General features: G+C 43.7%; 1 protein-coding gene across 1 annotated transcript; it reads left to right on the top strand.

Moving 5' to 3' along the window:
- Nucleotides 1–903: 903 nt before the first annotated feature.
- CIDEA (cell death inducing DFFA like effector a) lies at nt 904–14653 on the top strand. The gene is made up of 5 exons (XM_005486713.4): nt 904–1060; nt 4894–5050; nt 5236–5382; nt 7509–7690; nt 10722–14653. The coding sequence occupies exons 1-5, from the start codon at nt 1023–1025 to the stop codon at nt 10852–10854; spliced, it is 657 nt and encodes a 218-aa protein (XP_005486770.1). The 5' UTR covers nt 904–1022; the 3' UTR covers nt 10855–14653.
- Nucleotides 14654–19321: the final 4668 nt, after the last annotated feature.

Below are 19321 nucleotides of genomic sequence, written 5' to 3'. Positions count from 1 at the left end.
CTTCCCAGGGCTAACAGCAAGCTTCTTGGTCTAGAGTGTGCTCTGAGGAAATAAACTGTTTGTTCATCAGGCTGGAGAGGAGATGTCATCCAAGAAAGCAATTTGCCCTGGACCAAAAATGTTGAATTCTTAATAGCTGGTAAAGGCCTTAAATCTGAGGACTGAAGAAAACATCTAGCAGCTATCAGACTGCCTGCTAAAGAAACCTGGACTACAAGGGGTATCTTGAGTGGTCCTTTCTACCCTAAACAGGAAAAACAATTCAGGCAACCAAGTAATTGATTATTCCTGACCCTGGGTGCTGGTGGCAAGGGCTTCTGGAGTCATTCCCTGATCAGCAGTGGCAAGGTTTCCTGTACAGATCCTGGCCCTGGGTCAGGCTGTTGCCTGGGGCAGGTTCTGATGCTCCTGGCTCTATTTTTCCTGTACAATAATTGCTGGACAGCTGTAAGTGACAGAACCTGGTTCCAGAGCCCGAAAGGACGGTGTAGGATTTGTGTCCATGTGAACAGAAAACGCTGCCTTTGCTCCTGTGTAGTGAACAGGAGCCACTGCTCCTCCACCCCTAGGAGTAGCAGTAAATACTCCACTACTGTACGCATTAATCCGAGCTCTAAGCTTATTCACAGGCCCTAAAATCAGCAGCTGAGACACTTAATCTGCTGATTTGCCCTAATGCCGGGCGGCCGCAAATGAGATTGCCTTGCCCTGTTCCATGAGCTGTAAGCAGCAAACGTGCGGAGCGCATCCCCCACACGCTGAACAAAACCTCTCCTCTCCTTTCTCAGGTAACCCACAAGGCGCCTCCTGGAGAAACATCCCTTCCCAAAGCACTCCCTGGCACCTGCTGCTGCATTCCTGGGACAGCGGACAGGCTCTGTCCCGGCCACGCTCCCTGTCCCGGGACTCGGTTCCCGGCGCGGCCGGGGAAAGGCGGGCAGGGAGGGGCCGGGGCCGGAGGAGGAGCCGCGCCCGCCGCACTTAAGGGCCGTGACCGGCGCTGCCCCGCGCTCGGGCAAGCCATGGAGGCGGCACGGGATTGCGTGGGATCGCTGCTGCGGTGAGTGAGGGCACGCTCCCGCCCCTTCTCCATGCCAGCCGGTGGTTCTGGCTGCCTGCGGTGCCGGGGGCCGGAGTGCCCTCGGTGGGCTCCGGCTGCCCTCGGTGGCCGCAGCGGAGCGGAGGGCGCGGTGCGGGGGCGGGCGGGGCTGTGCGGGATTAACCCCGATGGACGCTGCGTGGGAGAAGCGGGTCAGGACGGTGTCGCAGCCCTGCAGCCGGCTGAAGCCCTGCTGAGGGAAGCACAGGCAGGAGCCCGGCAGCCCTACCTGCCTTTGAGGCGTAGTGGCCTCTCGGCGCCCGGGGCTGCTGACCGCAATCCCGGTGGTGCTGTCACCGAGCCGGCCGGGGCAGCGCAGCTCCGTGCGCTGCTCGGACGCCCATCCGCTGCCGCCGCCCTTGTGGCCGCTCCACAGCTCGTGTTTGAGCAGGAGAACCGCGCTGCGACTTGAACCCCAAATCTCCTGACTAACTAACTTCCAACCTTTTTCTATTTTGTTTTGGGATTTTTGTTTTCTGTTGTTTTGCCTGGCTGTTAGTGCTGCTGTGGTTGCCAGTGAACCCTAACCTAAAAATCAATCCATGCCGTGTTGTGCAACGCTGGTTTTTCTGAGCGAGGCTGAAGACCATTGCACCACGTTCTTAGACAAACATATGGGGCATATTGCAAACAAAGATAAAGAGTGAAATATGTGTACAGGGCTCAAGGCAGGCTTTTAATCCCTGTGTCCTCGTAAAGAATTAATTCATTTCTCCCACCAGATTTGACACTGGAGTGAATGCTTGTGGCAGCATTTGTGAAGCCCTCTCTAGCAGATGGTAGTTTTCCAAAACAAACTGGATAAGATGCTAGGGTTTGAAGGTATTTGATCTTCCAATTATAAAATATTTTTGTATTCTCCACAGATGTGGGATTCCTTCTTCCTTTAGAGAAGAGCTATGACTTGATCCTTTAAAGATTAATAAAACAATAGTGGATTTGTCTGTATTTAACCTGTTACTCAACTTTCTAGTAAAACCGACTGCACCTTCACTCCTTTCCACCACTTGTTTTATGACTTAGCTTGATCAGGTTTTAATAGGAAATTATTTTTGGTCTAGTCTAACAAAGGAATTCCCTGTGTCAGGAATTAGTTTCTCTGTGTTTTGAGAACAGCTACAACAAGAATGGATCTTTCTAAGAGCTGTGAATGTAGGCTGGTCTGTTTAATCCTATGATCTAGGAAAGAGAGTGGCACACAAAATAGAAACAAGCTGTCAGCAATAGGCCCAGAAATGGAAGGGTTCACACTCAGTTTGTCTTGCTGCTTTTCATTACCCTGCCTTTTGTCTCCTCATTAGCTGAAACCTCAGCCTGCCCTGGAGCCCAGACTCACTTCTTCATAGGCAGGCTTAGTTTAAAGATGATATTGACAGGTTTTATCAATATCAATGAAATTTCACCATTGTTAAATAACTTCTTCTTTCCTGTTCAGTGACTGTCCGGTGGCAATAATGTAAGCCCTGGTTTATTGATCTGTTTGTTTTTATTGCTCTGACTTTAGATAGAGCTAGACAGCAGTGTGGGGTGGCTGATCCTGACTCCTTGAGAAACTTTTGCTCGTAGAGTTGGCTGGGGTGGACCCTGTTAGCTCAAGTCCTGCCCATGGGCTGTGTCCCTAACACTTCTCATTCTTTGTCAGTGTGTATGTTTTGGCTGTTACCCTTTTGCTTTGTCTTGTGTGAATGACAGCTTGGCTCAAGAAATGGGAAAGGAAACTTTTCAATGGGGCTGATATTGACTGTCCTCACCAAAAAAAAAGAAAAAAAAAATGGAGTATTCACGCATATATCACTTAGGTTACTCTTCTACACACAAGTTTTCAAATTTGTGGGAGGCAATGAGGTGTAATCAGCTGTGAAAGCTCTTGAAACCCCAGTGCTGCACTGTTTGCCATCAGGGTGCCCTGTGAAGTGATGTCACCAGCCCCAGAGAAGATGAGCAGGCTTCCTTCCTTCCTTCCTGAGGGAGAGACTCAGTGATTCAGAATGTGAGCTGCCCACAGCAGCGGGGTGACTGGGGCCCCATTAATTAGTCAGCAGAGAGATTGGCAAACAGGGCCTACCCCAGCAGCCTTCCCTTCTGTGGGGCTTCAGTGCCCTTGACAGTGCTGCTGTCCCCATGTCCTCCTCCACTTTTCCAGGAGGAACAGTGCTTATTAGCTCTTTAATGTGAAACAGTGCTTGTTTCCTGAAAGCCAGGCTGGCTGCTCAACCCCTCCAGCTTTGTCACAGTAAGGACAGAGGTTTCCATCAGCCCTGTGTGTAAATGCCAAATGTGAGAGCCACTGTATAGCCAGAACTAGCAACAAAAGCATGAGCTGGAACAAAACTGCTGAATGTTCTCCTCCTTTAAAAACAGTTAAAGCTCCAATAATGGCAAGGAGTTTTTGTGGAAGGTATAGACTTATTGTTTAGAGGAAAGGTGATAGCCCAAAAAAGTGGTTCAGAATTGGATTGGTAAACAAATTATTTGCTGAAATCTGAATCTGCTCAGGCACAAAAATGACATTCTGTGCATTCCAGAAATATGCTTATGGACCACATAAGAGGTGTGGAAAAGATATTTATTCTGCACGGTTGGTGTGGATTTGCATAAAAGGGACATCTTAAGTTGAGTAACTTTATACCTTCTCATTGTATGTTGTTCTATGAAGTCTTGTGTTTACTCTCTGGCTGCAGATAAAGGCTGGCAGTTCACTCTGCCCTCATTGAAAGAGAATAGATTTTACCACATAAAGTTGACTTTTTACACCTGTGTGGGAGAACAAAATAGGGATGCATCCCTTTCCCATCCCTGAGCAATTCAGCATGAAGGAGCCAAAGGTACATACAGAGGGTAAAGTCCAGGAGTGTGGGAGAAAATACTGCCTCCCTTTAAAAGGCTTAGCAATCAGTCCTTCCCAGGTATCAGGCACAATGCCATTTCTGGCATGCTGAATATTGACTTAGCCATTATCATTTGGCAGAAAAAATTGTCACTAGGTGTAGATGAGAGCAGATCTGTACATTGGTGTGGGAATAGGCTGTTACTGGTGTTGTGTGCTTGGTTTACCAAAGGTAAATATGTAATTGCCCTGAAAAATTTTAAATCTCTTTCTTAAAGTGATTTAATTCTTCCAGCCTTGCTGGCAGCTTGCTCCCAGACTATGTATTCATGTACCTGGATATTAACTTTTCTTGCATTTAACTCCTTCTCATTCAAGTCTTTTATTTTGTGTGTTCCAAAACCAGATGGAGTTTTATAGGCTGCAGATACAATTTACAAATAAATGCCTTGACTCTTTGAAGTCAAGTGTAGCTGTATCACAACGCTCTGCTTGCATTCTGCCAACAGGTGCTTTCAATATGGGTAATATGTTCAGTCTTCCTAAAACAACCCCATGTCTTAACACACAAGACTGCTTTCAACTAATTATGTATCTCACTGAGTGTTTATCTTGTAAATTAAGAGAATGAGCTAAGTGACTGAATGCAGTAAGAGCTGCTGCTTTTTAAATTCAGTTTTACAACCCATCGGCTTCACTGTGATTGTGTCCTTGATGTCAGCCAAGCTAGAGGTGTCTGCTTGAAATTGTATTAATTTTAAAAGTCTTTCCAAATGTCATGGGCAAGAGAGAGTACAGATATAACATATCTGTAGGGCAGTGCAGTATTTAGTTTTGAAGTTAAGCTCCAAGAGTCTTGAGGTGATCTGTGGATTACTTGTATAATGTGATTATGTCAACAGTCTTCCTCCTTCTTGCAGTACTTGCCGTGACTGTTTTTGTAACTCTTCATTTTTATTTGTCTTAGATCTTTCATATCCATGGGAGCATCAGTAGGAGCAGTAACAAAACAGACCCTGTTCCCTCCTCTCATGCCCGCAGGGCGCCCTTTCCGTGTGTCCAACGCCTCCCGCAGCAGCAGGAAGGGAATTGTTGCCAGCAGCCTGCAGGAGCTCCTCAGCAAGGTACAGCAAACACTGACTGAAGCTCACAGGGAAATACCTGTGAGTATCCCAGAAAGACAGCCCACAGACTCTTGTTCTTCTAAAAAAACCATCACTAGGGAAGTATTTCGGATAAGTGAGTCTCAATATGAAATGATTCTTTAGAATGCTCAAGTTTCCTGGTTTTTTTTTTTTTTTTTTTTCAGACTTTGGACGCCTTTGTTATAACTGCTGGGATAGTTACTCTGGTTTTGGAGGAAGATGGCACAGTTGTGGACACAGAAGAGTTCTTCAAGTCCCTGGATGACAATACACACTTCATGGTTCTAGAAAATGGACAGAAATGGACACCAGTAAGTATTGGCTGCTTCTTCCTCATTTGAGTGGAAATGGATGGAGAAATGTTTGTGGCTTCTAAAACTGTTGGAAAGAGGGGAGAAGAGGAAGAAAAATTCCTCTGAAGAGGTACAATGTAAACACCTTGTTGAGACTTCTTGGATGAAAAATCAAGTTCATATTTCTTATTGTCCCTTGTCTGGACATAGATCTGTTGGCAAAATCCACCAGAAATTGAAGTAAAACATTTAAACTGAAAAGACTTACAGGGAAAATCCCCTTCTTTTGGAGAAGCTCAGAAATATTTGTTCTTGAGCCTTTTTGTAACCTAAAGAAAATTAGGACTTTGACTTCATGAAGTACAAAAAATACAGTGTCTTTAAAGATTAGATTTAGACTGTAAAAATGCTCAAACAAAGTAATATAAAGCAAGTTCTGCCATCTGAAGGCAGTAATAGTTAATGATAGTTTAAAAAAGCCTTGTTTGATTTTGCAAATAGCCAGAGGTTGGCATCAGAACCTAATGTTAGTCTGCATGTTTCAAGATTTTAAGAGCTATTAAAAGTGGCTTGCTTTAGCCTTCTAATCATATTAATTCAGTATTCAATTAGTTCTTTTATGGGGAAATAGTCATCTGTACGTTAATAACATAGAGTCAAGCTCCTAAATGTTTTTCCTTGAGATGGTTGTTGCTGTAAAGCTGGCATCAGAATTTTTTTCTACCGGCTGCAGAGCTGTGTGTAAGCAGGGACACAATTTCTGTGCCTGCACACATACAGCTCAATCATGTGGCCCTGTTTTCCCAGTCTCCTGTTGCAGTGTGGGCAGCCTCTGTGTTTTTCTCCCAAATACCTCACTGGTTTTTCAAGCTCTGCACCTGGGGCACGAGCTCCAAGGGCAGGAAAGGAGTTGCAGCCAGGGTGTGACTCCACCTTGCTCCTTCCCCGTCTCCTGTCTGGCATTGCAGTGTGGAGGCAGCCCCTCTTCAGAATGTGCTGAGTGACAGCAGAGGGATTGTCACAGCCTCACCAGTCACCTGGAGTGTAGCACCAGCCCTGTCCTGCTTTACCCAAATATTCTGGGTGCTAATGGCTGTGGGAGATGCCTCCAAGCACACCAACTGCTCGTGCATGCCCGGAGCTGTTGTTGATAGGGGACTCTGTGGCTGGAGCTTATCAAAGTAAAACAGGCATAACACTGCTGGCTAATGATGAACTGCTGTGTTTAACTTTGTCTGACTTGTCATGACACTGTCTGAGGGCTGGGGTGTCAGGTACAGGAAAGGGCCAGTCTTACACAACTTCATTGCTTCATTTAGCCTGCAGAAAACAGCCTGGCAGCTGCCAGGCCGGTAACCTTGAGAGGAATGTGCTGAGCAGAGGATCCCGTGTATCCACTAGATGTCTCTGTGAATATGGGTTCTCTTGGCTGTTTTCTTTTTGGCTTTCCTTTGTTGAAGCACACACCCTGCAGCAGACAAGGGCTGCTTGCAAAAAAGGAGGGTGCACTTAAGGTGGAAGATGACTTTTTCTACACTCTCTCTCCTTTGCTTTTCATCTTAAAATCTCATTATTAAACCCTTGGCCTAATCAGCAGTGGTTCCCTCCCTGTGTTTCTTTTTAGTAGGAATAAAGATTTTGTGAGCCAGGTTTTGAAATGCATGCCCTGACTTTTCACAGATGTCATCTGTATAGCTGTCTCCAAGAGTGCTCATCAGAATTGTGTTCCTGACTAATCAGAAGGACCTGATGTCCTCTTGGTTGTTTGGTGGCCTGACCTCACTACCTCAGAGAGAAGCCAGAATGTACCAGGATAAATAAATAGCAGGAATTACCTGTGGCTTCAGTGTACTCTGAAGAGGCCCTACTACAGAAAATAAATATTCAGGAGGTGCTCTGTCACTCTAGAATTTTAGTGTCTGTTTGAAAAAGTCCAGAAGCCTTTCACAACTTGAAAAACAATACATGAGCTACAGACCTCCTTTTCTGAGTGCTAATGCTTTTAATTCTAGTTTAGACTTGACCAAGAACTAGCCCCAAGACTGGAGTAAGCAAAGGTGCTTCTGAAGATTTGCACTGTTAACAATTGTTGGGCTTTAGCTTCCTGTGTCGTGGTACAAACTGTCTCTTTCTTTTTAAATCAGACAAAAAATGGAGTTGTGGCTGTGAGAAAAAAGAAGAAAATGGGAGTAGCTAACATCACATTTGACCTGTACAAACTGAACCCTAAGGATTTTATTGGCTGCTTAAACATCAAGGCAACCTTCTATGAGATCTACTCTATCTCATATGACATCAAATGCATGGGAGCCAAAAGTGTATTACGGTGAGTGCGTTTCCACTACTGGGCAGGTGTACGTGCTAATGTAAAAATCTGTTTGCCATTGGTTCAGTGGAGCACTGGTTCTGTTTATAAAATCAGGATTTTTGTTATTTCTTACCTACTGGCCAATTTATTGTATTTACTGAAAGGGTGTAAGTATGGTTTCTTTGTTCTGCTGAGAGAATTTCCTCACATTTCCTTGACTTGTTTGTCTGAAGAATGCAGGAGGCTGCGGAAAGAAACCCTTTGAAGAGGAGACTTCAAGGGGATGAAATGAATGGAATTTGAGATCTAAGTCAGGGGTCTTAAAGCTTGCTCAGACATTGCAGCTCCTGTTTGCCCGATTCACCACTAGAGCTACAGGGAGGCAAAGGAAAATGGAGGAGAGATGACACTCTGCTCTCCTAATGTGGATTTGTCATCTGAAGTAAGACTGTGATATCACTGCTCTTAAGCCAGCTGGTGTGGTCTCTGGGCTTGCTAAGGGAGCCTGTCAAGAACCACTGTGTCCTGCAGCACGGATCTGCTGTGGGCTGTGAGTTTGGTAGATCTGCCGGTTGGGAAAAGTGGTCTTATTCACAGCAAAATAATACCTGTCCAGTTCACTGTTTTCAGCAATGAGTTGAAAGTTGGTGCCTTGTCAAGATCAGCTGCCCTGGCCCAAGGAGACTCCTGAGTTCAGACCCCTTCCCAGAGGTGCTGTGCTTTGGCAGCTGTTAAGCTGCAACCCCAAGTTTCTCTACCTGACTTTGAGAGTTCTGGTTGACACACAATGGTGTGCTGCATTTTATCACTTGAGGACCAAACCTGACAGACAGATGAGTATGTCATCAGTGAAGTTTGGACTTGTCCTGAGTGACATGTGGCCTTTAGATGAAGCATTCTTTAAGCAGTCCTTTCTCTCCTGAAGCAGGTGTGCTGATCAGCACTGTAATGCTGATCTTCTTCCCTGTCCTTCAGTCTCACTGACCACTCTACTTGGGTGGTCCTTGTGCTTTCAGGCTACAGCTGGTGTGGCTGGAGACAAGAGCCCTCTCTGGTCAGGATAGAATGATTATCCAGTTACATGCTACACCCACCTGTAACACAGATTTCATTAGGGTTTCTTCTAAGCAGAGGTTTGCCCTTGGACAGCTGCATTCCTCCAGTTCTTATGTTTGTCAAAATCTCTCGAGCCAAAACAAACTCTGATCTCTGCCTGCCTGCTATGGAGCTGAGTATCAGCACTGAGACTTGTGCTGCTAAGGAGAGTTTGAAGTGACAGTTGTGCCTCCCTGCCAAGACAGGGCAGCTGGTGAGAAAGGAGCAGTGCTGGCAAGCAGCTGAAGTAGCTGTGGAGTTCTTGTGGAAGCTCTGCTATGTTGCAGAGTGGAGCTGTAAGGGAGGTGTCACTGTCAGGGTGGGGTGGCACTCTGCTAGCAAAGAACAGGGTGACAGAAAACATAACCTTGGGTACCCTTGAACACAACAGTGACATGGCCTGTCTCAACTTGCTATTGAAATCAGAGACAGAGGATGTCAGGACCCTGGTGCAGTCCCTCTGGTAATGAGTTCCAGACTGCCAACTCTGATGCCCTCTGCCCGAGCCCACATGCTGAGTGTGGAGGAAAAGGACTGAAGAATGCTGCAGCTGTTCAGATGGGAGGGGCTGGGAGCCTGCCAGGTCTGATTAGTGCATTTCCCCTGGTGGTGTTTCCCTGTGGTGTCCCACTGAAGGATCAGATGTCCGGTTCAACAAATCACTTGCTCCGTGGCTCAAGTGGCAACTGCCCCTGTGTGCGAGTGACACACTGCAGCTGCTCAAAGCCCAGCACCAGGTGCAGCTTTCCTTGCAACTGCAAAGCTCCTTGGCCTCCTCTGTGTGCTGCAGGAAGAACAGGCTGCAGTGGCACGTGTGGGAAGCATGAATAAGGGTACAGTGTTCTGAACAGGCTTCACAGGATCTAAGTACAGGATATTCTGCTGTGCTGAGGCATTGGATTTCAACTGCAAAGCTTTCATGACGGGGTTAAAATTAATTTGTAGGAAGATTTTTTCCTTCTCTGCTTAAGCTCAAAGGACAAGTGAATAGAAGCAGAGGGTTCACAGCTGTGTGTTTTCTTAGACAAGAATTCAGAAAATCTTTTTTTTTTTTTTTTTTCTTCAGAAGAGAGACTGGTCTGGTTTCTGAATCTTCAGAAACTGATCCCGTTCCAGTTTTTTGTACTGCTTCTCAATGCCTCAGCATCATACTTGAGTGCCCTCCTAACTTCTGGGGGGGGGAGACTCAAATGTAGCTCTCAGTACTTGTGTCCTTGTTGTTTCTTGAAGAATGGAAGATGCAGTTACAACTAAGTTGAATAAATGACCATTCAAATATGATTATCTCTTCCCCTGTGAAGATCGACAGTTTACATTGTCAACCTCTGATGCTTGCCTGATGTTATCTTATGGATTTGTACTGATTCTTACACAGCACTATATACTTGAAAGCTGATTTTACCAAATTTGTAGAAAACAAAGTAGTTGTGAACTGAGAATTCTTAAGCTTGCAGCTTGGACAGCAGTAATTTTCCTGCTTCACCTGTTTTGCTTTTGAGTACCCACTGTAATGTGACTGTTCAGCTTCAGATCTAATCAGGTTTGGTCTGTGGCTTGCAGATACATACAGGGTTGTATTAGTGAATGACAAAGGTGAGACATGAGGTGAGTTTATGCTGCAGGAATGCTGCTCCCAGGCAACAAATCAAACAACAATCAAAGCTGTTTTCTTGTGTGATGGTTTGAGTGATGGCTCTGCAGAAGGCCTGTACACATCTAGCGGGATGTCAGTCTGCTTTGTTGAATGTGATTTCTGGTCCTGCCAATTTGTCAATAGTTTTTTGACCATCAAGTATTTTCTCTAAAGAAGGTACAAAAATGACCATCTCCTCAGAAGTGAGAAGGAATAAGAGGGGTTTTTAAATATATTGACTTAACTCATCATAGTGTGGGTGGAAAGGGACAATGTCATCTTGCTGGTGATTTTTTCTTAAACAAATTACTTCTCTTCCAGGAAAGTGCTTCAGCTACTATCCCATGCAGCACAAATAACAGGACAGTTTCTGCTCTACACTGGAACATACATGCTGCAGTTGATGGGTGAATACGATGAAGAAGAAATGTGCGTGAGATCCAGGCGGGAGTAGTGACCGCAGCCGCGCTCTTGGTGTCGAATCCCTTGCTCACAGACATTGTCCTGCCCAGCTCTGATTGTAACAGTGTTATAGCAGAGGGATGTGCACTAATGTGAACTAACATTTATCCTGTTTGGGGGTGCTTGTAGGCCTTAGTCATGAAGTGTTGGATGTTCATATGCTCTTAACACCGCAAAAAGATGGGTGCCTAATCTGGCAAGAGGAGAGAGAGGGCAGGTTTTTGTTCCAGAAATTCAAAATTAAGAATAAGTATACTTGGAAACTTTGATGCTTTGTAACCAATGGAATATTTTTTGCACCAATCAGGACATTGGGGTTTTTGTGTGGTTATTTTTTTGTTTTTCATGGCTATCTACATGCATTCTGAATAGACTGGGCTGTAAGGTGAGGGCATGGGGAGGACTGTGGGGTTTGTTTGTTTATTAGTTCGTTTTAATCCTTAGCAGTGCTGGGATTAGTGTGAGGCTGACATTGAGGTGAAGCGTACCTATTTACTCCTGCTGACAATGGAACTACTTAGTGCAACTTCAGTCTTACTTCAGTGACTGACTCTTCTCATGAAGTCTAATTGGAGATTGTGCAATCACTAAGCAGAAGGTTAAAATTTAGCTTTACTTCCCTTAAAACAAATAAATCCTTTTCATTATAGTTCTTGATATCTCTTTTCCAAATCTTCAGGATGTTGAGGTTATTACAGCTCACACAGTGGAAGAACCTGATACATTTTCTTAATGAATCTGATGCCCAGTTCTGCCTGAGCATTGAATAATCTGCTGTAGTTTTGTGAACATGGCTTATAAACAACCTGCTGAAGCTTTTTTTAGGGTTTAAACCACCACTTCTGCAGTTTTTACTGTTAAAAGGTGACACTAAGTGTCAACTTGGGTTTGAGGTACATGTAAGAGATGCTGGTATCTTGTTGCCCTTGGGCTCAGGGCAGAGCAGCAGGACACTGTCTAGTCTTGAGTAACATAACGTACATGTATGCTCTAAAGTGAGTATTTGTGGGATTATGATCTCTCAAAACAAGCTGTATTAGAGGACAAAGTAATCTTCCTGCAGTTTATTGAACTGTTGCTGTGCCCAGCTTTCAGTAAGCTTTTCCTCAACAGTGTGGAAAAGTGGAGAACAAGTACCCTTGGGCATCTTGTGTCAAAATGCAGACTCATGTTGGTGAAGGAAAAAAAGCCCAGTTTTGGTTGTTCACTGGTGTAGCTTTTGAGGTTGTTGTTTGCTTGCACATGAACTTCAGGAAGGCTGAAAGCTGTTAAGGTGACATCAGATGCAGGAAATGTCTGTCCTGACAGTAGGTGCCACCTAGTAAGAGAAGCTCTGGTGCAGAGAGAACAAGGGAGGCACAGAAATCAGTGAAAGGGAGAAAACCACTGTGTTGTGACCCACGGTTGTTGCCATGCCTCTGAGACAGGAATCCAGTAACTGTGTGCACCAATTGCACTGACGTGATCTGCTAAAAGAGAAGCAGAAAGGTGCAAAAGATGAAGTATCATGGTTGGTGGTATTTATTCTGACCTCTTAGCTGGATCTTTTCACTTCAGAGGTCACTGATACATGGGAAATTGCTCTTGCTTTTAGCTGCAAATCTCACCTCCATGTGCTTATTTTTTCCTTCCCACTGTGTGTGGCTGTGCCAGTTGGAGCTGCATCCTTCAGATCACTGCTGAGAGGAAAGGCAGCCTGAACCCACGTGCTAAAGGGACTGATGGATACAATTTTTGGTCAGTCTTTGCCCATCTCTTAAGTGATGTATTACAAATAAACAGACAATTAAGAAAAGCTTTGTCTTTTTTTCCTAATTCCTGTTGTTTCCCATCTACTTCTGAGCATTTGCTGGAGGAGGCAGAGGGCATACTGCTCCAGATAAGGGGAGGACTTGTTCTTTCCTAATTTCTCACAGGAGAAAATGCCTGGAGCTTGCAGCACTGTCAGGTGTCCTTCAGAATAAAACAATAAACTATTCTGGGAGTAATGAGAACGCTTCCATTCTGATATAACCTCTTAATGTTTTATCTGTATTTTTCTTGACACCCTTTGCATAAATGATTGTTGCCATGCTGATAGTTGGCCAAAGTCTTTCCCTGTCAAGGAATTCATTTAACTGACTTTACAAGGACACAGTAATTAATTTTTTTGCTTTTAAGGACCACTTATTCTATTAAAACAAGTATACCTCTTGAACGCAAATTCTCTTAAATGCTTCTATGAGTATTTATGTTGCCTATGGTGGGAGCACCAGCATTAAAAGAAGGTAGAACAACCAGAATAGCTCATTGTTGCTTTGTTTGAGTTGCTTCTTCAACATCTGTAGGACAAAAGCTTGTGCATGTCTGAACAGTGCAGAGCCTAAATTCCAGCCTTCTTTAGCCAGAGGCAATTGTTACAGGACTAACACACTACAGTTTACAGTGGCACTATCTGGGAATCCAGCAGTGATCTGAAAAGCTAACTGCTATGACTGTGCATTGTTTTTAAGCAGCTGCTCCTTGAACAGCTTAGCACTTAAAACTTGAGCTGCTGAAGCTCCTGTGTGCAGCAGTCTCCATCTTGGAGCAATTCCCTCTGTTCAGCTGTTTGCATTTTGAATTAAAGTAGCTCAACTTTGTTATTTTCTCAAAATGGGAGGAGTGTCCTGGAAGTTGTGTCTAAAATTGTTTAATTGCTTCTGAATCTGGATCTTTCACAGGCTTAGTATTTGGAGGTGATGTTTTCTGCTGTACCAGCTTCTTTCTGGAAATAAAATTTTGGCTTTGAGTCAAACTGGAGGAGTTTGTCATTCAGTGAGTTGGAACCAGTTTGATTTTTTTTTTTTTTACAGCATGCTTAAGAAGAATGGCTTTTACTTCAGCTGTATATTGTATGCAGCACAGAAAAATTTTTGCATTATCTACCTTTTAGAAAACTATATACAAGTGCTGTACATTATCTAGCAAGACAGAAAAACTGAATACATGGGCTTTTTGCTGCAGGAACGTGGAGAAGCAGCTAGATTTTTCCACTTGGCATTTTTAGCTTTACTTTTATTTCCCATAAATCAGTTAACCTGCACCTGTTGCTGCTGAGACAAGGCTGGGAGCAGTGATGTGCAGGAGGTGTGGAACATGTTTGCTGCCTCCTTGTTTCACTGACCCTTTTTGCCTGTTGCTTTGCATCACTTACTAACAATGCACCAAGTCCTACTCTCTGGTGACCAAAAAAGGAATTTTCACTGAAGTAAGAGACCTTGTTGACTCAGGCACTGCTAATGTTCTGCAAACAGAGCAAAGTTGCTTTCTTCTTTACCAGAATGAAGAATCTAGTAGCTTTCATCTGTGTGCAGTTTATCATTACTTCATTTCCTTCCTTTCATAAACCCCTGGAAGTTTTCTTGCACCTTCCAATTCTTTCTGGAGAAAGCCTTTCTGTGCAGGGAGAGAGGAAAAGCCAGGGTCTAAATTCCTGAACTCTTTTGAAATATGCTGTAGGAAACATTATGAATCCTTCCCTACAGAGGAGGGAAGATAAAAGCAGGAATATTGGAATTTGAACTGCAATTTTTTTCAGTGAAGTGTGCAGAGAGGTAGGTATTCACAGTTTTGGAAATGCTGGTATTTCTGAATATGAAATGTGAAGAAAACCTCATATGGTAGTTCCTAACTGGCAGAAATATAATTCTCAAGCATTTCAGTGTGCTTCTTCCCTGAAAATCCCACTTGAACTAAAGGCACAAGCTACTTAATTGAAAGTAAAAAAAAAAAAAAAAGTTTACCACCAAAGTACAAAGCATATTTTTGACTTGATGCCCCAAGGTTTATTAGAGGTCTTATTGTGATTAACATACCACTTCAGTTATGTATCAGCAAGTATCCTTGTGGGGCTTAGAGTTTATCACAGCTTTCTCATTGTCGTATATGTAGCTAAGATATTTTCAAGAGTAAAGATTGTTGTTTTGCTAAGGGAAAATATAGTGTTTTCCTACTTCACAATTTTTAATCTCAGTAGTTTAGCTTGCTGTGAAAACTGAGATAGGTGAAAATTGCATTCAGTGATGTCAATATTTTCTGCTGTGTGGTGCCAATTTTAAGGAACATCGTTCATTAATAAATCAAATAATGTAGTGGCTTTGGATGTTGTCTCTATTCATTTCCAGAATAACTTATTCCTGAAATAATCATTAATATTAATGAATCTATGGTCTGGCACAAACTGTTTCCAAATGCTGGACTGTGGCAGTAAAGTAACTGGATACTATTTTGTGGCTCTGAGCTCCTAACTCCCTACTGCTGACTCGCTTTCTGGCTCAGAGAAACTCTGCAAACTGTGTTTCCTTTCATACAAAAGGTTTGCTTTCCTCCATCTTTTACAAAAGTTGCAAAAGACTACTGAATACTGAGTAGAGGGGATAGAAGGGTTCAGTGATCTCTGGAGTTCACTATTAGGATCAAGGACCTCTTTATTTTGCCTCACCAAACCTCTCTGCAGTCATTTACCTAAAGATAGAGTAGTAGATATTTGACTGCAGGGAAAATTTTATTTAGTTTAGTGAAATATAATATTTGTCTAGTTCAGGATTAACTTGGGCTTGAGGGGAGTTAGCATGCAAGTGTGATTTGTCTGTTCTCTTCCATCTAACAAGTACATCTTGTATTTAGCTTGAGGGACAGTTTTGCAGAGCTTGACTAGAGGAGCAGTTCCCCTCTTGTGAGGGAATCATGGTCTGGTTTCTGGCTGTGGGAAAGCACAGAACTGAGCTGTGTTTGGTGCAGTGGCAAGGCTTTGGCAGTGGGAATCAGAGGGATGCTGTGGGGGTGGCCCCTGTGTCATACAGAGCTCCTTCCATCTGGCTCTGAAAGGAACCCACCGCTGCCCAAAGCTGAGACCCTCAGACAAGCTGCTGGGTCTCTGTGGAAACATTATTTAAGAAAAAAGGTTAAAAATGCTGGGCAGCAGCGGTGAGAAAGGACTGAAAAAAATGTGGGAGATAACCTGCAGACACCAAGGTCAGAAAAGAAGTGTGAGGAAGCACTACACGTGCCAGACTGAGCTTTCCCTGCAGGCTGTGGAGGAGCACGCTGGAGAAAACATCTCCCCATGGACCCCCTCCTCCTCCCAGAGCAGGAGCCCTGCCTTGGAGGAGCTGCAGCCACGGGGAGCCCATGGATGAGCAATTGTTCTGGCAGGAGCTGTAGCCAGTGAGGGACCTGCTCTGGAGCAGCCTGTTCCACAGAACATGGATGGAAACCACTGCAGCAGGATCTGAAGGACTCTGCTCTACTCTACTCTACCCTGGAAGGGCCCAGGGAGGAGCAGGGCAAAGGGGGAGAGGGAAGGAACAGCACCAAAGAATTGATGTGGAGTGACTATGGCCCCCATTCCTCTACACTGCTTGGGGACAGGGAGAGGAGGTAGAAGAGCTGGGAATGAAGGAGTGAAGTTCAGCTTTGGAAGAAAGCAGAATGTGGGGAAGGTGTTTTTTGTTTTGTCTTTTGTCTTTGTTTCTCACCATATTATTCTATTTTTTTCTGATATTAAGTTGGTCTTCCCTGAGTTCTGTTTTGCTGATGTCAGTAATTGGTGAGTGGTCCCCCTGTCTTTACCTTGACCCACAGATTATTTCATCTTATTGACTCCCCACATTGCCTATGGGGATGAGGTGGGAGATCAACTGGTGGTTGTCTGGCAGACAGCAAAATTTAACTTACCACAAGCACAAAACATTGAAAGAAAAAACAAGTAAAAACCCCAAGGTGTTGGTGCTGATGGTGGCCAAATTGGAAACAAATGTTTTCGAGTGATTTCTGAATGGCTTTTCACAGCAATGTTTGGAGGGACAGAATGCAGTCATATGCGAGGCAAAGTTAATATTTTCACTGTACTAAGCTCAGTCTCAAGAATGTTTTCACCCCTCAGTCTGAATAGTTCATAGTAGGCCCCATTTCTAATGTGTTCTTGATTAGGAATATTTATTAATAAATAAAAATTATCACTGGCAAAAAAATTTAAACTTTAAACTTTAGTAGTTTCATAAAACAAAACAACTAATAAGATGCAGTACTAGAAATAAAGTATGTCTTAATAGACCCCAGAATCAAGATAATGCATTTTATGCAGTTTCAATATAAAAAATTGATTGACCAACAGTTTTCTAAAAAGTCTGCTTCGATAATTAGCATACATTATGTATAGATTGAGGGGGAGTTTATGTAATGTAATTATAATAATAGGTTTTTTGTGATTGTCATGCATTAAAAAAAAAGAAAAAGCTTAGATCCTCAGACAACAACTCTATTTAAGAAAACAGTAGCTTAATGATGTGTGTAGTCAGGCTATTATAGACCCAGAGAAATCTCAGACATCTAAGAAGTCCTTTAAAGTCCTAAAGGTAATTTCTTATGACACATTTTTAATTACACCATGAAGTCCATAATAATCTTTTATGTTTAAAACACTTCTAATTAACAAAGCGTCTTCCCTTGCATAGGTACATGGCTTGGTTTGCTGCTGCTCTTTATTAGGAGTATTCAAATAATCTTCTCCCATCTCAAAAATTGGGAGAGAATGTACAAGAAAACTAGAAATAATCAAAGTAGAAGGACTGCAGATTGATTACTGAGCTAGACAAACTGAAGTCTGTGGTAAACTCTATTTTATTCCTGAGAAGCTAAGTTGAAAATGCCATCATCTTAGTGATTCCTGTACAAAATGTGCTCAGTGTAGGTGCTCTCCCAGCTGCAGCTCTCTTGCTTGCTTGCTTCCTTAGGGAAGTTGCTTAGAAAAGCTGCCTTGGACAATTGAAGAATATTGTCCTAGTTTCCACTCAAGTGATCTTGCTTTCCAAATAAAAGCCACTATCTTCCAGAATAACCAACGTGTTTTCAGAGATGATTGGTTATTCAAAAATAAATCCATTTGACCAGAAACATAAAGTATTAGACAGCTGTTGCAAATATCCAGTGTCCCAGAAGAACCATTTCATCTTTGGATGGGATGATCAAGCTGGTTTTCCTCATTCTTACAAGCACTTTCTACATACTACATTAGGAGCAATGTTTCATCTTGATAAGTACTGTCTCTCATAGTTCCACCTTTGTGACCACTGAATTTAGTAAACAGTCCTCTCAATTCCTCCAAGTCTTAGCTGGCCCTGCCATGGTACCATGTTCAGATTTCACAAGAGATGAGATCAGGGAAAACAAAGCAGGTCACTTGCAGCACCAGCTATGGCTAAAGGCGGTGGCAATCTAACAGATAAAAGTCACTTTTCTTTCTCTAACTTCTCTCTCTCCAAAGGTTGCTGAGTTTGGAGTTGGGGGTTTTATTGGAGTGGGGAGGTAGGTTGGTTGGTTGGTTAGTTTTGACATTTTGGTTTTCTTTCACTGGAATAATTCCAGCTGCTACATTCTGTTCTTCTTTTTTCTGTGCCTGATGTCACCAACTTCAAGCTATTATTTTATACCTTTGGCTATTTTTTTATAGCTTGCCCTGGTGGCTCCTTTACACATGAGACCTGTTATGTTGTTTCTCTTGTGGCCTTCCATCACCTATTCCAGATCTCCTCTGGCCACATTCAAACTAAAAATACTTCATGCCTGAGCAGAGAAGGGTTGGGGGGAGGGGATGGGCAGGTTTTTAAACAAATGCTGATTAAGGAAAAAATACATTTATCTATGTCTTGTTCTATTTCATGTTAAGTCTTTTTATATAGAAATGATCAGCCTCCTTGTTTCTGGAGCACTTTAAGCATAACTGTGTTCCATGCTAACAAGGTGGTGTCCTAAGACACTGCTGATTACTTGGAGCTGTGCCCTATTCCTGGCAGATCATCCAGGCCACATGTGACATAAGGTCCCTGTTCATTAACAGAGTCAGGGTACCACAATGAAATAAATTTGCGCAACAGAGATGTTTCTCTCTGCAAATCTCCCATGCACAGGCAACAACTTCACACCCTTCCCACAAAGCAGTGGCATTCCATTGTGCAGCCAGTGTCTATTGCAGCCCCACATCCTCCCCCATTCCGGCTCTGTGTTCAGCAATCCGACCGTGAAGTGAATTATTCACAGGGCCAGCAGTGGGCTGAGTCCTGGCCCTGGGCCAGACTGACCTCGTACATTCCTGGCATTCAACAGCCTTTAGATCATGAATATGGCAATGCTGCTCATGGCTACAGTCCCAGGCAAGGGTGAACACCCTCGGTGCCACTGCTGCAGTGCTTTCCTAAGAAAAATAATGTTCACTTCTCTGTGTGTGTCAGTGTTGGCTGCTCTCCTCATTCCCATCGGTGACTCTGGGAGTCCCCTGCTCACAGGAGGATGGCTCAGCTGCTTTTGTGCATTCAGTTTTAGGGCACGTTCCCTCAGTGGCTGCACCCAGCCTGCCCTGACCGTGCTGAGGATGTGCTGTTAAAAATAAGCCAGGCTTTGTCCGGGCAGAGCTTGTGCTGTGCTGTTTGTCCTGAGGCTTG

Source organism: Zonotrichia albicollis, chromosome 1, assembly GCF_047830755.1.
Source record: "Zonotrichia albicollis isolate bZonAlb1 chromosome 1, bZonAlb1.hap1, whole genome shotgun sequence".
In the NCBI taxonomy this organism is placed as follows: Eukaryota; Metazoa; Chordata; class Aves; order Passeriformes; family Passerellidae; genus Zonotrichia; species Zonotrichia albicollis.
Note: the sequence above shows the minus strand (reverse complement) of the source record. Positions and strands in the feature narration are given on the sequence as shown.

Coding starts and splice junctions, on each gene's coding strand:
- CIDEA (XM_005486713.4), top strand. CDS start 1,023: ATGGAGGCGGCACGGGATTGCGTGGGATCGCTGCTGCG. Junction 5,051..5,235: donor TGCAGGAGCTCCTCAGCAAG/GTACAGCAAACA, acceptor TTTTTTTTTCAG/ACTTTGGACGCCTTTGTTAT. Junction 5,383..7,508: donor ATGGACAGAAATGGACACCA/GTAAGTATTGGC, acceptor TTTTTAAATCAG/ACAAAAAATGGAGTTGTGGC.